Source organism: Mastomys coucha, unplaced genomic scaffold (genome assembly GCF_008632895.1).
Source record: "Mastomys coucha isolate ucsf_1 unplaced genomic scaffold, UCSF_Mcou_1 pScaffold20, whole genome shotgun sequence".
Lineage (NCBI taxonomy): Eukaryota > Metazoa > Chordata > Mammalia > Rodentia > Muridae > Mastomys > Mastomys coucha.
In genome coordinates, this window is record NW_022196903.1 from 79,195,029 (window position 1) to 79,215,217 (window position 20,189).

Here is a 20,189-nt window from a genome sequence, read left to right on the forward strand (position 1 = left end):
GCATTTAATTGGGGCTGACTTAGAGGCTCAAAGGTTCAGTCCATTATCATCAAGGCAGGAGCTGAGAGTTCTATATTTTCATTTATTTATTTATTTATTTATTTGATATTTTCTTTATTTACATGTCATATGATATCTCCTTGCCCAGTCCCCCCCCCCAAACAAAACAAAACAAAACAAAAACAAAAACAACCCTATTCCCTCTCCCTTCCCCCTGCTCATCAGTCTACCCTCTCACTTCCTGGCCCTGGCATTCCCCTACACTGGGGCATAGAACCTTCACAGTGCCAAGGGCCTCTCCTCCCATTGATGACTGACTAGGCCATCTTCGGCTTTACATATGCTGCTGGAGCCATTAGTCCCACCATGTGTACTCTTTGGTTGGTGGTTTAGTCCCTGGGAGCTCTGAGAGTACTAGTTAGTTCATATTTTTGTTTGTCCTAAGGGGCTGCACACCCTTCAGCTCCTTGGGTCCTTTCTCTATCTCCTTCATTGGGGACCCTGTACTCAGTCCCATGGATAGCTGTGAGCCTCTACTTCTATATTAGTCAGGTACTGTCAGAGCCTCTTAGGAGACAGTTATATCAGGCTCCTGTCAGCCAGCACTTGCTGGCATCCACAAGTGTCTAGATTTGATGATTGGATATGGGAAGGATTCCCAGGTGGAACAGTCTCTGGATTGTCCTTCTTTCAGTCTATGCTTCATAGTTTGTCTCTGCAACTCATTCCATGGGTATTTTGCTCTCCCTTTTAAGAAGGAACAAAGTATCTGCACTTTGGTTTTCCTTCTTCTTGAGTTTCTTGTGGTTTGTGGATTGTACTTTGTGTATTCCAATCTTCTGGGCTAATAACTCTTATCAGAGAGTGCATACCATGTGTGTTCTTTTGTGATTGGGTTACCTCACTTAGGATGATATTCTCCAGATCCATCCATTTCCCTAAGAATTTCATAAATTAATTGTTTTTAATAGCTAAATAGTACTCCATTGTGTAAATGTACCACATTTTCTGTATCCATTCCTCTGTTAAGGGACATCTGGGTGGTTTCCAGTTTCTGGCTATTATAAATAAGGCTGCTATAAACATAGTGGGGCATGTGTCCTTATTACATGTTGGAGCATCTTCTGGGTATATGCCCAGGAGTGGTATAGCGAGGTCCTCTGGTAGTACTATTTCCAATTGCCAGAGGAACCACCAAACTGATTTCCAGAGTGGTTGTACCAGCTTGCAATCCCACCAGCAATGAAGGAATGTTCCTCTTTCTCCACAACCTTGCCAGCATCTGCTATCACCTGAGTTTTTTATCCTAGCCATTCTGACTGGTGTGAGGTGGAATCTCAGGGTTGTTTAATTTGCATGACTAAGGATGTTGAACATTTCTTTAGGTGCTTCTCAGCCATTCGGTATTCTTCAGTTGGGAATTCTTTGTTTAGCTCTGTATCCCATTTTTTAATTGGGTTATTTGGTTCTCTGGAGTCTTAACTTCTTGAGTTCTTTGTATATATTGGATATTAGCCCTCTGTCAGATAATAGGATTGGTAAAGATCATTTCCCAATTTGTTGGTTGCCATTTTGTCTTTTTTTTTTAAGATTTATTTTTGTTTTTATTTTTATGTGTATGAGTACACTGTAGCTGTACAGATGGCCGCGAGCTATCGTGTGTGGCTACTGGGAATTGAACTCAGGACCTCTGCTGGCCCCACTCACTCTGGCCACGCTCAATTCACTGTAGCTGTCTTCAGACGCACCAGAAGAGGGCGTCAGATCTCATTACAGGTGGTTGTGAGCCACCATGTGGTTTGCTGGGATCCGAACTCAGGATCTTCGGGAGAGCAGTCAATGCTCTTATCTGCTGAGCCATCTCGCCAGCCCCCATTTTGTCCTATTGACAGTGTCTTTTGCCTTACAGAAGCTTTGCAATTTCATGAGGTCCCATTTGTCAATTCTTGATCTTAGTGCATAAGCTATTGGTGTTCTGTTCAGGAAATTTTCCCCTGTGCCCATGTGCTCGAGGCTCTTCCCCACTTTCTTTTCTATTAGTTTCAGTGTATCTATATTTTCATCTAAAGGCTGCTAGGTGAAGACTGGCTTCCAGGGAGCTAGCAGAATCTGAAAGCCCATACCCACAATGACATACTTCCTCTAACAAGGCCACACCTCCTAAGAGTAACTCGCCTTGGGGCCAAGCATATTCAAACCACCACACTCTGGATAACATAGAAATGCCCTGCTTTGGTGGATGGTCAGACTCTTCAATGAAATGGCCTCTTATGAACTAATGTGTAACATGCTTGAGACCACATGCTCAGCTTTGTGTTGTACATTAAGGGACAGATATTTCTGGTTTTCTTTACTTGAATAGTAATTAAAAAAATGACCAGTTTCACAATTTTTAAATCTCAACTGTTTTGTGATTTCTCTCTAGCCTGGAATCTAAAGTTTAATTTAGGACGTGACTATGGATACTCCATTTCAGAACTAAATGAAGATGACAGGAGGAAAGTAGAAGAGATAAAAGCAAAGTTGTTTGGTCATGGAAGAGCAACTCACATGTCTGAGGTATAAAACCTAGAAGTGAAAACTGAAACTGTGAAAGGGTAGTAGAAACGAGAGCTCTAACTTATTGGTGATTCCAGATGAGTTGTTGATAATCTTCTGCTAAAGTGTTAGTCTTAATTCTCTAAAAGTTAAGATTGAAAGGACTACATTCTTTAAGTTTTGATTCATTCTAAAATTATCATAGTAGTATAACAATGAGATTTTTTTGAGCTCTTTTACAATTGAGAGGTTAAACTTCTCCATTACATCTTAAAATTCAGATTGAAGCTCAGATTCAGAAGTATATGTTCTGTTTAAAAATAGAATTAAAGTAGTTTCATATAAAAACAGCTTTCTTTTTTTTTTTTTTTGGTTTTTCGAGACAGGGTTTCTCTGTATAGCCCTGGCTGTCCTGGAGCTCACTCTGTAGACCAGGCTGGCCTCGAACTCAGAAATCCACCTGCCTCTGCCTCCCAAGTGCTGGGATTAAAGGCGTGCGCCACCACGCCCGGCTAACAGCTTTCTTTTTAATAGTGCTTTCTTTTTCTTTAGTGGACTGTTTCTTGAATGGAAGCATTTATCTAAAAAAAATTATTCGTGTTTAGCTCTAGAAACAGAACATTAACAGATACCATTGAACTGGACACGGTAGCATGTACTTTAATCCTAGTATTTGGGAAGCTAAGTCCAGAGGAATACAAATCCAAGGCCAGCCTGGGGTACTTAGCAAGATTGTATCTCAAAAATCAAACCAAACCAGCACTCCCTGACCCCTGCAAATGACTTTGTTTTGGATCTCCTTCCCTAGGCTTATCTTTATTTCTAATCCTGACATGTATTGGCTTTCTGCTCTTCAGTATGCTTTTGAATTTTACATAGAATCAGCATGATGTAGGGCTGGAGAAATGCCTCAGTGATTAAGAGCAATTGTTGCCCTTGAAGAGTATCAGGGTTCAGTTCCCAGCATCCATATGGTAGTTCATAACCATCCAGCTCCAGGGGATCTGACGCTGTCTTCTGGCTCACAAAGTCACCAGGCATACCTGTGCACATACACACATTCAGGTAAAACACTCATGTACATAAAAAAGAAAATCATGCATTCATTTTTTATGAGGGTAGTGTTCCATTTGTACATAAACCACATTTTTTTTCTCCATCATCTCTACTAGACACTTAAATACCATGTTTTGGCTATTAACAGTTGCTTTTTAAAAACGACCTCTTGCACATCTGTCAATATGTTGGCTTATTGTAAGATTTTAAGAAGAGTAGTCTAAAAATAATGTTTGACAGGCTCTAATGCAATAAGAATTTAGAAAAAGTTTACATATATTAATTTTGTGGTGAGGGTGCCACAGCATGCCTGTGAAGGTCAGAGGATAATTCGCAAGATTCTATTCTTTTCTCTCACCATGTAGGTTCTGGGGATTGAACTGAGACGGGCGTGGCAGCAAGTGTCTATACTTCCTGGGTCATTTTGCCTCCCAAATACTCTAAAGAGTTTTTAAAGTAGAAAGATCATTATGAATTTGTTTATTATGAAAACTTGAAAGATGCCACAGGAGGAAGTAGGCCACTGAGAAAGAGAAATACATTTTAGATGAGTACCAATATTGGATGATTAATGATTTCCAGCTTTGAAAGTGGAGAAAATTTGTATTTCTCAAATTAAGGCATTTGTTTCCCAGTGATGTATCAGGAGATTCCAGGCTAATCAGAATCTGCACATTAAAAAATGGCAAGTCTGTATATTTAATTTTTTTAAAACCAACCATTGTTTTAAATTGTAGCATTACATGCAGCTATAAGAAATGATTTGGAGAGAGGATATGTGTCCTGTTTTATCCAGTTTCTTCACTGATCATATCCTACAAAGGTTTTTTTTTAAATTTTTTTTTAAAGATTTACTTATTGTTATGTGTAAGTACACTGTAGCTATCTTCAGACACACCAGAAGAGGGCATCAGATCTCATTACAGATGGTTGTAAGCCACCATGTGGTTGCTGGGATTTGAACTAAGTTCCTTTAAGTTCCTTTGGAAGAGTAGTTGGTGCTCTAACCTGCTGAGCCATCTCACCAGCCCAAAAGGAAACTTTTTTTTCGTTTTGGTTTTTTGAGACATGGTTTCTCTGTGTAGCCCTGGCTGTCTTGGAACTCACTCTGAAGACCAGACTGGCCTCGAATCAGAAATCCGCCTGCCTCTGCCTCTCAAGTGCTGGGATTAAAGGCGTGCGCCACTGCCCGGCTCAAAGTTTTTTTTTTTTGTTTGTTTGTTTGAGACAGGATGTCTGGGTTGACCTGGAATTTACTTTGTAGACCAGGGTGGCCTTGAATTCACAAAAGATCTGCCTACCTGTCTCAAGTGCTGAGATTGAAGGCATGTACCACTATGCCCAGCCAATGTCTTGCAAAAAATTTTAATGATCTTCCCCAGTTATGACATTTGCTTTATAGTCAGGATGCTAAAAACTGATACTTCACAGACTGTCTGAGGCTGTCCTAATATGTAATAGCTATATCCATGCACCTCCCTTCCTACTTCTTCTGTAACACTTGCCAAATTCTAGACTAGTTTCCATTTCTGTATTTTGTAATTTCAAGAATATCATAAAATGAAGTCATATAGCATGCATATTTTTGTGTTGGCCTTTCTTATTTCAAATAACTAAAATATTTGAATTGAGAATAATTCACAGGGATATCCATTTTTGATGTTGAACATTCTTTTAATATCCTTACTTTTTAATATCCTGTTTATTGGCATTTTTATGTCACTCTTTCTGTTTGTTTGTATGTGTGTTATCCTGGGGATCAAACTTATACCATCATATATGGTAGGGAAGCACTTTACCACTGAGCTACTCACAGTCCCACTGCTGAGTTTTGAATTTTTTTTTTTTTTGGTGTGTGTTTGATATGAGTGTATGTGTTCTTTTTTAGGAATAATCAGAATTTATTTAAATAAAGCTGCTGAAGTTGTTATTATTAACATTATTATCATCATCATCATCGGTTTTTCAAGACAGAATTTTTCCTGCATAGTCCTGGAACTTGCTCTATAGACCAGGCTGGCCTCCAACTCAGAAATCCACCTGCCTCTGCCTCCTAAGTGCTAGAATTAAAAGCATGCATCACCACACATGGGTATTTTTATTATTTTTAAGTATGTATATATTTGTGTGTCTGCCTGTAGGTATGTGTACATGATCGTTGGTGCCCTTGGAGGCCTGAGGCATTGACTCCTTGGAGCTCAATTTACAGATGGTTGTGACCTGCCTGATGTGGATGCTGTGAACTGAACATGGGTCCTGGAAGAGCAATCAGTGCTCTTAACCACTGAGCCATCTCTCTAGATCCAAGTAGAACAATTTTTAAAGAGTTTCCTAAGTGTTCTTCATTATCATGAGCCATTTTATTCTGTAAAGTTTCATTTTTTTCCCTGCTGTTCCTTTCATCTGTCTTATAGACAAAGAAGATAACACTCATGGTCATTTTTAGCTTGGATATAAAACTAATCAGTATATGTCTGTTGGATTACTTTTTATATCTTCTAGGGCTTACGGAGTCCACGAGGAATAGGATGTTTGCCCGAAGCTGTATGTAGTCACATTATTATTGAGAGCCATGAGAAAGGATGTTACAGGACTCTTACTGCTGAACAACCACGACCAGACAGCTGCCATTGTGTTTTTCGGTCTGTTGAACCTTCAGACTTGATTAGAGGACGTCGGAGCCCATCATCATGGAGAGGCAGGCACATCAACCTTTCCAGATCGATAGATCAGAGCAGTTCCCATTTCAAAGTAGGGAATTCTTTTCAGTTACAGAGTCAGCCCCCATTTCAAAAACTTGTACCCGATGACATCAAAATTAGCAAGGGTGTTGGAATGCCATTCCATGCATACCTGGATCCCCAGCCATCAGAATTAGTAGAACCTACTTGTATTCCAGCTAAAGAAATGGATTTTCCATCCACATCTCAAATACTGCCCCCTGAACCCAAGAAGCAGTTCCCTACTTCCATCACTTTTTCTTTTCACGAACACTCTAAGTGCATTTCTGATTCCTCTGGTTCTAAGGTTGGTGTTACTGCAGGTAGTCAGTGTACTGGACCATCTTTAGGGGTGTTTAAGCCTCATATCCCTGAAGAGCAGATTTCTCCAAGAGATCTTAGACAGAAGACCTCTTCCCATTCATCACTTGAAAGGCATAGTTCTACACCAGTGACTATTTTAGCTGATAGTAGTAGACAAAGGCAAAAATTGCCTGTTGATTTTGAGCATTCTCATGAAAAAGGAAAACTCTTACAAAGATCGGGTTTTGAAGTCAGCCATTCTGAACCCAATGTCAGTACAAATGTTAGCAATTTCAAGGGAGTTCAATTTTCTGGTAAGGATACCATTGTTAACCAGGACAAACTAACTTCTGCAGTAGAGGTAAAAGAGAAAAATGTAATTGTAACTCCTCATCTTCCTTCTTGCATTTTTCTTGAACGGCTAAAACTATCTGAACAAAGCAAAGCCCCACCTGTAGATCATGAAATAAGAGAAGACCACTCTTTGTTTTCTAAGTGCCAGGATTATATAGTTACAGACCTTTCTCCCGATTTTCCTGATCAGCAGCAATGCAAACCTCCAGATGTAGATGGCCACACGAGAAAACAACACTGTCTTATTTCTCAAGTTCAGGATTGTGGGGTAGAAGAGGTTCAGCATATACCTCAATCAAACTTTTCTAATGTGGTAAATGTTGAAGCCAAGGTCAGTGATATGGTCTCCCAGTCAGCCCCTGACCACTGCACAGCTGCATCTACTCCACCTTCAAATAGAAAAGCACTTTCATGTGTTCGTATAATTCTTTGTCCCAAGACTCCTTCCAAGTTGGATAGTGGAACCTTAGATAAAAGGTTTCATTCATTGGATCCTGCTTCTAAAACGAGGATTAATAGTGAGTTTAACTCTGATCTGCGAATTATATCTTCAAGGTCATTGGAACCAACCTCCAAATTACTGACCTGTAAACCAGTAGCACAGGATCAAGAGTCTTTAGTTTTTCTAGGACCTAAATCTGCACTGGACTTGCAAGTTGCACAGTCTTCTCTTCCAGATAGTAAGACTATTTTTCAGGACTTGAAAACCACACCTCCTCAGAATAGCCAGATAGTAACCTCAAGGCAAACACAAGTGAAAATTTCAAATTTGGAAGAATATTCCAAACCAGAGGGGACTACAGTATCTGCAGATGGGTGAGTCACTGTGATAATAGGTGAACTGATGGAATTTATAACAAAGGATTTTAAATAGTTAAGCAAACTGAAAGACTTTGGGGTGGGGGAGGGCAGTGTGATTTCTTTATAGGAGATTGAATCTAATTGGTCTGGTAGAAGTCTTAAGAGGTATGTAAGTAAGTGAACATGTGAAAGTAATGTTAACATGAAATATGAAGTAACATGGGAAGAACTTTTTGTAAGATTTGACATCAGATGTAAGAAATCTGAAACTTTGAAAAGAATCATTGGTCAGCCCGTGGTACAATTACTACTTTTTTTTATATTGGAGATGTTCTGAAGATCCTGGGAGGTTGCAGCATAAGTATGGAGAGATTTACTTTGGTCATAGTTTTAGAGAGGTCAACTGATGTTTGCTTGTTTCACTATCATATCATGGCAACAAGAGGATGAGGTGGAGGAGCCTCCAAGAAAATACCCCAGTGATCTGATTTCTTCCAACTATTTCCCACCTTGAATAGTTCTACCATCTCCCAGTAGTCTGTTTATATTTTGAATCCATCAGTAATTTTAGCTATTCTTAGATCAGAGTAGTCATGATCTAATTAACTCTGCAAATACCCTCAAACACATCCAGTTATTTCTCAATCCAGTTAAGTTCACAGTCAGGATTAACCATATTTCTGCATGCATACTCTCTTTGTATATATTTCTCTCTTTCCTTTCTAGCTCATGATTTCTCTATTATATTTTGTATTTATAAGAGATTTCTTTTAAAGCCCCTTAACTTTATAGTATTGCGTGTGTTATCCTGGCACATAAGCCCTTTAGCCAGCCCAGCAGTTATGTATATGATTATGATGCTCCTGGATGAGAAACTTCCCTTACTTCATATTACAGGAATGGTAACTAAATTCATGGACAGGTTAATTAGATTTGTTTTACTCTACCTAGTATTAGTAATTCACCGCTGATTTAGTTTTACCTTCATAAGTCTTTTATGGCTAATGAGAAGGTAGCACACTGCAGTGGAAGCCCAGGGCTTGAGAAGGGAGGAAGGAAGAAGTGTTTATTCAAAACTATGGGCATGAGTGACATTGATACACAATCTCATTTAGCCTTGATGATATCTTGATTCCTTGATTGACTTGGAGACCAAGACACTAACATTGTTTCTTGTGCCAAGTGATGTTGGTGGGAGGAAAATTGCTCAGCAGCAGTTCATTTTAACGAGGCAAGAATTTCGCTTCCTGCATAGTGGTGTTTTACACATTCTTGAGCACTACTAGTAACTTTCTTTCATCCACAATTTTGGACAAATCATTTAATATCTTTGACACTCTTTTGAGATGTTGTAGAAGGAAAGTGTTGTGAAGTTGAAAAGTCCTTTACAAATCTGAAGTGATTGACGGGATTTGGGTAAGAAATCGAAGGTCAACTTTTGGGTTGAATATTATAAATCATAGGAAGTGATGGATTTTATTTTAATGTTTAGAAATTAAAAGAATAGCATATTTGTGTACAGTATTCACTATTCCCTTCAAGGTTTAAATGCCAAATTATTGGAGCTGAGTTTCTTTAAAATTGAGATAAAAATATAAACAAGAAAATAAATTATAAGTATTAACTAATAAAGATGTTCCTTATTGAAAATATACTAAGTGCTGAGCTTCATGCTTACAGTGCTTAGACTCAACTCCTGGGTTTTAAACCTTGAAAATTAGAGGAAACAAATTTTATTTTGTGGTCTATGGGGAGGCAGTGCTGCTGGAAAAGTTTGCCTTAAACACGAGGACTTGAGTTTGATCTCTAGTACCATGGCCTAGAAAAAGTCAGATGTCAGGGTGGTCATGTGTAATCATACAGTGTGTAATCCCAGCATTGTGATTGCAGAGATAGAGATGTCCTTGAAACTTGTTGGCCAATCAGTCTAACCAGTTGGCTTTATTTGTATTAGCTTAAGTCAGTAAAAGGGTTTATGAGCAATGACATCCAGTAACAGTTGAGCAAATCTGGAGCTTACATCAGGGTTTGTAAATAGTTGAAATACTATGCTCCATACAAAAGAAAAGAGTTCTTTAGCGAACTTGCTGATTCTGGGCTGCAGTGGGAGTCGGGCAAAACTCTGAAATCACTGATCTCAGAAACTGAGTAACTTAAGCACTGTATTACAACTCAAAGTATGAAAGAGATATGACTGAGTCTATACTGATATAAATAATTAAAAAGAGGAATAAATGAATGGAAGAGAAGCAATACTTCTTACAGAGAATATCAGGGATAGAAATTTCTCTTGGCTGAGCTGGGAATATACAGTACATGGTGGGGGAAGGCACAGTGATGGAAGTGGCAGGAATTATGATGGAAGGATGTGAGGGGGATTGTTATATCTCAGCAGACCAGGAAGAAGAGAGATTAGGGCTGGAAGTAGGGCTGGTTACAATTGTCAACACCTGCTCCTTAGCAACCCACTTTCACCAGTGAGGCACCACCTTCTAAAGGTTCTACAGCCTCCAAAAACAGTGCCATTGTCTAGGACTAGGGACCACCTTGGGACCATTTTACATCCAAATGCTTGACCTAGTTAATTGTCTTTAGACCTTTAATTGTCTTAAAGACATTTTTTTTAAATTAAAATTTGTACTATTTCTTTTGTCATGTGTGTGTATGTATGCATGTATGTATGCATATATATCTGCATGTATGTATGTGTACCATATGTGTACAGTGCACACAGAGGCCAGAAGAAGATGCTGGATCCCCAGAATTGAAGTTCCAGATGGTTGTGACTCACCATGTAGGTGCTGTGAACTTCATCTGGGTCTCTGGCAGAGCAGTGGGTGCTTTAGCTACTGAGCGCACTCTCATCCCTTTATAGACATCTTTAATTTTTTTTTTCTGTTTTTCGAGACAGAATTTTTTTTTTCTTGGTTGATTGGTTTCCCTGGTAGAAACGAGATAGATTTATACTCATTGTTTTCTTCACACCAAGAGAATACTAAAGAAAATTTCTCATTCACACACACACAAAAAAAAAATCTGAGGGAGATCTGTCCATAAGTAGATCTGTGCTAGCATGCACAAAGCAAATGAAGTGGATTGAGCTAATAGCTAGAGCAGAAGACATGTGTGAAGGGTCTAAGTTTCCTACTGGTAAGCAAAGACCACCTTGCCAACCTATCCAGGTAAGGAATTAAAGTGGGAAAGGAGAGAAAGTCAAATATCACAGAGGGAAACTCTTTATTATTGTGGGTGTTGTAGAGATTGCCATCTACATCGTTAATTCATGGAAGCTTATGCTAACATGATGGACTGATAGTTAAAGATTTTTACAGCTGTACTTTGGAGAAGCATTCACTCATGAGTAGTTTTCCAGTATTGAACTGGAATAGTTTATGAAAGTATTGGTAGTCTGAAGATTTGGAATTAGTTTTATATGCTTGGTAGAATATACCAATGATATTGTCATGGATGGCATAGTTTTTATTACTAGCTCAATTTGTTTAATGCATATGACTATATAGTTTTTTTCGGTGTTTTAAAAAAATGCTTTTTAAAAATTATTTTTCTAAGTTGACATGTACTATCCCGTTGTGACATTAGCTTCCCATTGCTCCCTTTTCTGATAATTGGTAATCTTTCTGTGAGGTCATTATTGTTAAGGGTTAAAAATAGGGGTTTTGGTAAGCCTCTTTAGTAGTTTTTGTTAATTTCTACTCTTATTTTTTGTCTTATATTTTGCATCTTAATTTTTTTTGTGGTAGAAATAATTCAAAATTAGATGTCATATTAGTTTATGTGTGTTTAAAGTCCTTTCCTTTGAAGCTGGTTCTTCAGTGGTTTCTTGTTTTTATTTGTTTTTTGTTTTTGAGATTGGGTCTCTTTATATAGCCCTGGCTGTCCTGAAACTCACTCTGTAGACCAGACTGGCCTGGAACTCAAGTCTGCTTTCCTCTGCCTCCCAAATTCTGAAATTTAAAGATGAACTCTACTAGGTCCAGCTTTAGTGCTTTCTTGATGTTCATAAGCTTGAAACTTTTTAAGATTTTATAAAATGATTATTTTGTGAAATGTTCTTTGAGGTTTTTTATGGTTGCATTTCTGTTAGTTACTTTATGCAGCACAAATTATATTGACTCTCATCATTATCATATCATATGTTATATAGTTTTAATTTGTTCTATGATTGAAAACCATCACTTGAATTACTTAGTAAGGTTGTAACAGCTACATGTTACTATTTTTAAGTTGTTCTTTTCTCTATGTAATTAAATATGTAATATGAGATTCTTTAAAATTATATAAGTATCTTGGTGTTTAACAAATTCAGTTTATTATTTATACCTATACAGAATTGTGCTTTCTTATCTGAGTGGCTTATGATTTACTGGTTTTTTTTTTGTTGTTGTTGTTGTTTGGCTTTTTTTGTTTTTTTGTTTTTTGTTTTTCGAGACAGGGTTTCTCTGTATAGCCCTGGCTGTTCTGAAACTCACTCTGTAGACCAGGCTGGCCTTGAACTCAGAAATCCACCTGCCCCTGCCTCCCAAGTGCTGGGATTAAAGGCATGCACCACCACTGCCCAGCTACTGTTTTTATCTTTAATTCCCCCTCCCCTTTTTTTTCTAGGCATTGAACTCACACAAATCTGCCTGCCTCTCCTTTCTAAATGCTGGAAATAAAGATGTGCACCACACCTAGTCTCTTTCTGTTCTTACAGAATCTTCTCTGTAGTCCAGGCCTGCTTCAAATTCATAATCATCCTGCCTCACATATTGGGGTTATTGGTGTGTGCCATGAGCCCCTGCTATTGATGCTGCTATGCTTTTTCCTTTTCATTTGAAATAAACAAAGAGTAACAGGAAAGCATAAAAGTAGTCCTTAGAAGCTGAATGAGGTGGCTCAGGCCCATAATCCCAACATCTAGGAGGCTGAAGCAATAGAAGGGTTGTCATAAATTCCAAGCCACCTTGACCTATATATTAAGTTACAGAGTAAAACTTTCAAAGAGGGTTGGAGAGATGGCTCAGCGGTTAAGAGAATGGACTGCTCTTTCAGAGGACCTGGGTTTCAATTCTCAGCACCAACATGGCAGCTCATACCGGTCTGTAACTCCAAGATTTGACATTCTCACTCAGACATTCATGCAGGCAAGACCAATGCACATAAAATAAAAAATAGAAAAAAGTAAAATGCTAAAAAATGACTTCCAAAGAGATAAAGCCATGGGTAGTGGTGTACATGTTTATTAATCTCAGCACTCAGAAGGCAGAGGCAGGCAGATCACTCTTGAGTTCAAGGCCAGCCTGGTCTGTAGAGCTAGTTCTAAGACAGTCAGGGCTACACAGTAAACCCTGTCTTAGTAGGATTTATGATCTCCAACTACCAACTAAAACCTAAGAACTTTTTAAGGCCACCCTTGACCTTCTTATATTAATAGAGTTCTTATATCTTTTATTATGCTCACTAGTTATTTGATACTTTTATAGTACCATGTACCAAAATATATTTCTATATTTTAAATTTATAACTTTTCTGATATGGAAAATTTTAATGGATTTTAAGATATTTTTTGATTTTATATCTGGCAATTTAAAAAGTCAGTTTTATCCTAAGATTATATAGCATTTTTTCTTGTTCATGTACTTGATATTATCCAGTATCAAAGAAATGGCTTTTTACTTTTTGACTCATTTACTTTTTTTTCTATTTTTTTCTGCCCACTAACACTTTCTGCATATCATTAACAGTTTACTAAAATGTTGAATAGGAATATTGAGTTGATAACCTTATTTTGTTGCTATATAAAATGATTATTCATATTTCACTCTTAGGATGGTTGTTCAGATATAGATTTTTAAAAGTTTTTCTGTATTTTGGGTATATTCATTTTATTCTAATGTAACACACTATTTTTTTTCCTTTTTTTAAAATTTTTATCTCTTTTGGAGTTAACAAAAGCACCACCCAAAGTAGCTAAATTTATTTTTGAAAATTTTATATTTATAGAAAATATACATGCAAAATACTTTCTAGCAATCACTCAGCTTCTATTTCTAATGTTACAGTTTCATAGTATATTTGTCAGAATGAAGAAATCGGCACTTGTATGTTGCTAAATATCCTGGTTTTTATCTGTATTTTATCAATGGCCCTTTTCTCTTCCATGGATTCTTCCAATATTTTATATTTTGTTTAGTTATTCTGTGGTCTGAATGCTTCTGTGATTTAAAAAAAGCTTATCGAACCTTATTTCCTAACATGATGATTGGAGGTGGGAACACTGGGAAGTGTTATCAGGTGGTGAATTGATTGCTCATGAATGAAAGTGAAGTTTTATACAGGGGACTTGGGGAGGTGTCTACATACTTATGCCATATAATGGTATGGCTAACAGAGAGCAGGCCTCTTACTCTACAGAAAAATCAATTTAAAAATTAAGATGTGGACATAAGGCATAAGCCTTTAAACTCCTGTGGGAAAGTATTGAGGAAGTACTTCAAGACATCAGCATGCATAGGCTTTGACTTCCTGTGGCTTAGGAGGTTAGAGCAAGAGTTGACAGACTACAGAGAAAGGAAATATTAGTCAGAATGAAAAGACAGCATGCAGAATGGGAGAAAATCTTTTGATCTCTTCATCTGACTGGGACTACTATCTGGGAAATAGGAGGAACTCAAAAAAGTATGTATCAAAACTCTAATCACCCATTCAATAAATGGGAAGCATTCTCTAAAGAGTAAATACAAATGCTCTGTAAATACATGGAAAAATACTTGGTATCTTTACCCATCAGGAAATGCAAATCAGACCTAGGCTGAGATTCTGTTTCACTCTAGTCAGAGTGGCTGACATCAAGAAATCAGACAAATGCTGGCAAGGATGCAGGGGAAAGAAATAGTGTCGGTGGGAATATAAATTTTAGTACAGCTGGAGTGGAAGATAATGTGGCAGTTCCTCAAAAACCAAAACTAATACCATATGATCTAACTCTACCAGTTCTGGGAATATACCTGAGGAATCTAAGTCAGTTTACCACTGAAGAAAACTGCATAATTTCGCTGATGGTTGTACTATCTATAGTAGTCAGGTTACAGGATCAGACTAGGTGTTCATCAGGAGGTAAGTGAATAAAGAAAATATGCTATATAAACAGTGGGGTTGTATTGAGCCATGAAGAAAAATGAAATTAAGTCCTTTGCAGGAAAATAAGTAGAGGTAGAGATCATTAGCTAAGCTTGAAACATGCCAGATGCAGAGTCACAAATATTACATACAACGTTCTCTCATACATAGACTAGATTTTAAGACAATATGTAAGTTAGGAAAATTAGATGACATAGAGGTTTTGGGAAGGGAGAACTTGTAAGTGATGAACTTGGCTGAAGTCTCTAAGAAAAGTATTGACGGCACAGCTTGGCTTTTCTTAGATGTTGGTTATAAAATAGAATAAGAAAAGTAAGTTTTTAAAAATGTTTATTTTACTATATTATTTTGTATGTGCACAGTTATTAATCAGATCATTAGCAACTTAACTAGCAGTGGTTATACCCTGAATAAAATTAACTCTTCCACATTCATCAGCCATTAAGTGCCAATAGCTTCTCATCAAGGAGTGGGCCCCTTCTCTGTTTGTACTGGAATATTGACACATCAGAACCTGTCTGTGTCTTGTGTAGGTACCATAGCTGCTGTGAGGATCTTAATACAATGGCCTGCTATGTCCAAAAGACAGTATTTCAGAGTGCTGCTCCCATTTCCAACTCTTACATTTTGCCCACCACCTCTTCTGCAGTAAAGGAAATGATTTAATGATAAATTTTTAATATGAAAAGAAGTAGAGATTATTTATTGGAAAATATTTAGCATTTCTGTATTATAAAAATGAGAAAGTGTGTTTGGCAGAGAACACTAGTATTATGGCCAAGTGGCTATTTGATTAAGTAAGTATGGATCAGCCAGATCTGTTCTTATCACTAAGAATATTAAAGAATATATCCGAAGGCATTACAGATACTATTGGTGTCCTTTCCACTGATAACCCAGAGTGCAGGGACTTGGGGTCATAATTTGAAAGGAAACATTTCAGGTCTTTGTGCATCTTCTGTGCTTACTGCTCAGTGCTGTCCCACAGATCTTCTGTGCCGTACTCTATGTCACTGCACTCCTTTGCCATCTCAGGTGTGGCTCTAGGGCCCATGTATGTGCTATACCCAGCAACATTGTGGTGATATGATTTAGAGAGCTACTGAGAGAAGGGTCATTGGGAGAAGCCCCACAGTCATTGACTGCCAGAGTCACAGAGACAAGAGGTCAGAGTTTCTGTTCAAGATTATTGAGATTTAAGATTTCAGATTTCCTTTTCTTTCTTTCCCTTTTGGAATGAGACTATCCCGGTTGTCATGTTGTATTTTGAAAGGACATACTATGTTTTATGTCATTGGCTCACAGTTGGAGAACAGTTTGTCTGCATATAAATTGTACATTGAATCTGCCTCTGATTGAATCTACTTAGATAACACTCGGGACTTAACCTCAGAGCTTTACTATAATGTGTTGAGACTATTGGGATGGAATGAGTGTATTTGCATGTGATGACTTGAATTTTGGGAACCAGGAACAGAATGTGGTGGTTTAGATACTTAGTTCCTTCAAAAGTTACATATTAAAATCTAATCCCCAGTATGCTGGTGTTTAGAGATATGGCATCAAAGAAGTATTTAGGTTGTGAGAGTGAGTGCTTTGTGAATGAGATTAATGCCTTTTATCCAAAGACTTCCCTCCCATTGTGTAAACATGGCAACATCTATGAACCATAAAATAGAGGTCCTCACCAGACAAAGAATCTGTTACTGCTTCATTGGCCTTCTGAGCCTCCAGACTGGTAATCAGTGAGTTTTGCTTAAAGACCACACAGCCTGTGGATTTTGCTATGACAGTGCAGGTATCTCTTTGGCCTTCTGCAGTATATGACTGTCCTTTTTCCTTCCTTGTTTTTAAATGGATTTGACAATTTTGAAGAATATGAGACATTTGTTAAATAGATCGTTCATTCCAGTTTGATTGATGTTTTCTCGTGATTAGACTGAAGCTTTAAATTTGAGGAAAGAATACCACAAATGAAATCACATTAGATAGGGGAAATTGTACCCATAAGTATAATGTGATGTCATCTTTGATCACTAGGTAGGTGGGTTTCTCACTTTTTAGGTTGTATTCCTTGAGGCTATTGTATTCCTTAGGTTGTATTCCTTAGTGGCTATTCTAGCCACTAAGTCCAGCCTATACTTGGGGGTTTGGGAGTTGGAATTAAGCTTTACCTTCTTTGGTGAGAGGTGTGTACATGTTCTTTGGAATTTTTCATAAGCAAAACTAGCCTTTCTTCCTAGATGTTTGTTTATTCAATCATTCATTTACTCTGTTTTAACATGAATTCTCAGATTCTAGATTAAACATACAGGCACACTCTTTAGAACTTCTGGTTCCACCATTATGATTCCTTTATGGGAAGACTTTGTTTCATGTTTATCTTTGTGTCCTCTGGGCATTTAATATAGTTTTATATTAATTGTCAAATTAAACATAAGTAAATGAGAGTCTATTAATTTCAACTAAGAAGTAGTTTCCTCAGTTAAATTACATAAAGGTATTATGAATTAAAATGATTTTGGAATAAATAATAAACATGCTTGATCACTTTTTACTATGTATCTTACAAAATGAAGGCTACTATGGAAGTAAGTTGTTAACATGTGAGATCACTATATTTACAATTGCCTAATTGCTTAAATATTCCTTGCCAAAGATATGAGCTGTTTTGTCTTTTTTTGTTGTTGTTAGTTCACAAGAACAGAGTAAGGTTTCCTTTACTACATCCTCTGGAAAGTTATTATCATCTGATGCCATCACTCAGATAACAACAGAAAGTCCAGAAAAGACTACATTTTCATCTGAAATTTTTATTAATGCTGATGATTATGGAAAGGACATTGTAGACCCCATGGCCCAAAAGCCACCCAGGTTTGCCTCGTCATCCTCAGTGCGGCAAATCACAGCTTCTCATGGCAAAGACGGTAAGAGGATATAACTGAGGTTTACATCATTAAACTAACTTATTGTAATTATCTTTAAAATGTATTGTCTTTCTCATCATTAAACCTAATTTTAATATCAACATTATGCTACAATATTACTGTATCCAATTTTTGTTTGCATATCTGTGAAAAGAATAGGATTTTCATCTTTATTTTAAATAGAGTTAATAAGTGTATATAGAATTCATGCTGCTATGGCTGGCTGACTTTTGTCCAGTGAGTTTTGTAAAAATATAGTTAGCATGTAAGAACTGTTGGCATTTGGTTCATAGTAATAGGGCTTTAATTGTGTATAGTAATAGTGTACTTCTTGCTTATGAAACAACCACCTGTTACTCAGGTTGACCACTAATCCTGCTATATGGAAATGTGAACATATGTGAACCCTGACACATATGAACAAGAACATACACATGTATACATATCCACATGCACACATATATGATAAAAAAAATCTCCAGTGAATTTGGTGATATATCTCAATGATAGTGTATATACATACCTAACATGCCCCAGGTCCTACCTAAACCAGTCTGTATTATTACCAAATATAGATACATTCATACATACTCTCACACACAAGTGTGTATGTAGTTTCAGCAGTTTAAAATAACAAATATCTGTCTTCACATCTCAGGCTTTTGAGCCAGTTGGAGTTTGGCCTCAGGTGGCAAAAGTATTTTTGGTGTGCCTCCAAGTGCCTGTTTCTGAGATTCAGGCTATGGGACAATTTGTGTCTTGCTTAGAATATGTAGCTGTCATGATTGTGGCAGAAACACAAGAAGAGAGATCTAACTGAAAAAAAATTTAAACCTATATTTATATCGGAGTTCTCTGTGTATGAATAGGATAAAATTAATATTCTTCTTATAAAACAGAAAAATGGAATTGAAACTTTTACTTTATGATAACAAGCATGTAAACAGAAGAAAAACATGGATAGAGTCTACATCAAACTGATGATTTTTTAAAAAAGAATTGTTTATTTTATGTATATGAGTACATTGTTGCTGTCTTCAGACACATCAGAAGAGGGCATTGGATCCCATTATAGATGGCTGCGAGCCACCATGTAGTTGCTGGGAATTGAACTCAGGGCCTTTGGAAGAGTAGTCAGTGCCTTTAACCACTGAGCCATCTCTTCAGCCCCCAAACTGATGATCTTTGAATAATCAGATCTTTTTTTGTTGTTGTTTTTGTTTTTTCAAGACAGGGTTTCTGTGTAGCCTTTACTGTCCTGGAACTCACTCTGTAGACCAGGCTGGCCTTGAACTCAGAAATTTGCCTGCCTCTGCCTCCCAAGTGCTGGGATTAAAGGCGTGTGCCACCACTGCCTTAATAGTCACTCTATTAATAATCTTAATAATCACTCTTCTGATGTGTCTGAAGACAGCAAAAATGTACTCATATACATAAAATAAACAATTCTTTTTTAAAAAATCATCAGTTTGATGTAGACTCTATCCATGTTTTTCTTCTGTTTACATGCTTGTTATCATAAAGTAAAAGTTTCAATTCCATTTTTCTGTTTTATAAGAATATTAATTTTATCCTATTCATATACAGAGAACTCCGATATAAATAATAGGTTTAAAATTTTTTTCTGCCTCTGAATAGTCAGATCTTATCTTTTTCACTTTGTGTTCACTTTGATGTCTTTTCAACTTTGATATATGCCTTATAACTTTTTAAAATACCAGATAACTTGCATGTATATTTTAATTAACTGTGTCATGTATTTCCCATTTCTAGAATTCTGTATTCTGTTGAAAGCAAAGGTGAATTTATGTTTAGTTCATTCATGTATTTCAAGAAATGTGAGCCCTGCTTGGCAGATGAAAGGTACTTGGTGTGTATTTGGAGAGTCAGTGTTTCTTACTAACAGCTCTGATATTTACCTTCTCAGCCCAGCCTGTGCTGTTGCCATATAAGCCATCTGGTAGTTCGAAGATGTATTATGTTCCACTGGTAAAAAGAATTCCTTCATATCTGGATTCCAAATCTGATACCACTGTTGAGAGCTCACACTCAGGTATTATGAAAAAATTATTCAAGGTTTTACTTTTAGAAACACTGTGTGCTGACTGGTTGATTATGAAATCTTTTAGTCAAATATGGAGGTTTTCATGCCTTAACTAACCTCTGATTCATAATAAGTGAGTTATTTGAGACTTTGTTTAAGAGGAAAAAAAAGGCTAAAATTGAGTTGACAGCTGCCTGTGTAGGTAGGTGTTCAAGCCCCTTTAGAATAAGCACAGAGCCAAAGACTTGAGATTTACTGGTTTCAGTGGTGTAAAGAAAGCAGTCTTCATATAGGCATTAGCCCACT

At 37.1% G+C, this 20,189-nt stretch overlaps 1 protein-coding gene across 7 annotated transcripts in view; it reads left to right on the forward strand.

The window, feature by feature from the left end:
- Positions 1 to 20,189, forward strand: part of Alms1 (ALMS1 centrosome and basal body associated protein) — a 106,436-nt gene that overhangs the window by 32,363 nt on the left and 53,884 nt on the right. For all 7 annotated transcript variants that reach the window (XR_004122097.1, XM_031382389.1, XM_031382387.1 and 4 more), the window contains 4 exons: positions 2,426 to 2,559; positions 6,097 to 7,787; positions 17,607 to 17,839; positions 19,767 to 19,892. Coding sequence is in view for 6 of the 7 variants with exons in the window: in XM_031382389.1 (XP_031238249.1) it covers positions 2,426 to 2,559; positions 6,097 to 7,787; positions 17,607 to 17,839; positions 19,767 to 19,892 (2,184 nt within the window). In the remaining variant the exon portion in view is untranslated. The remainder of the gene's footprint in view (positions 1 to 2,425; positions 2,560 to 6,096; positions 7,788 to 17,606; positions 17,840 to 19,766; positions 19,893 to 20,189) is intronic.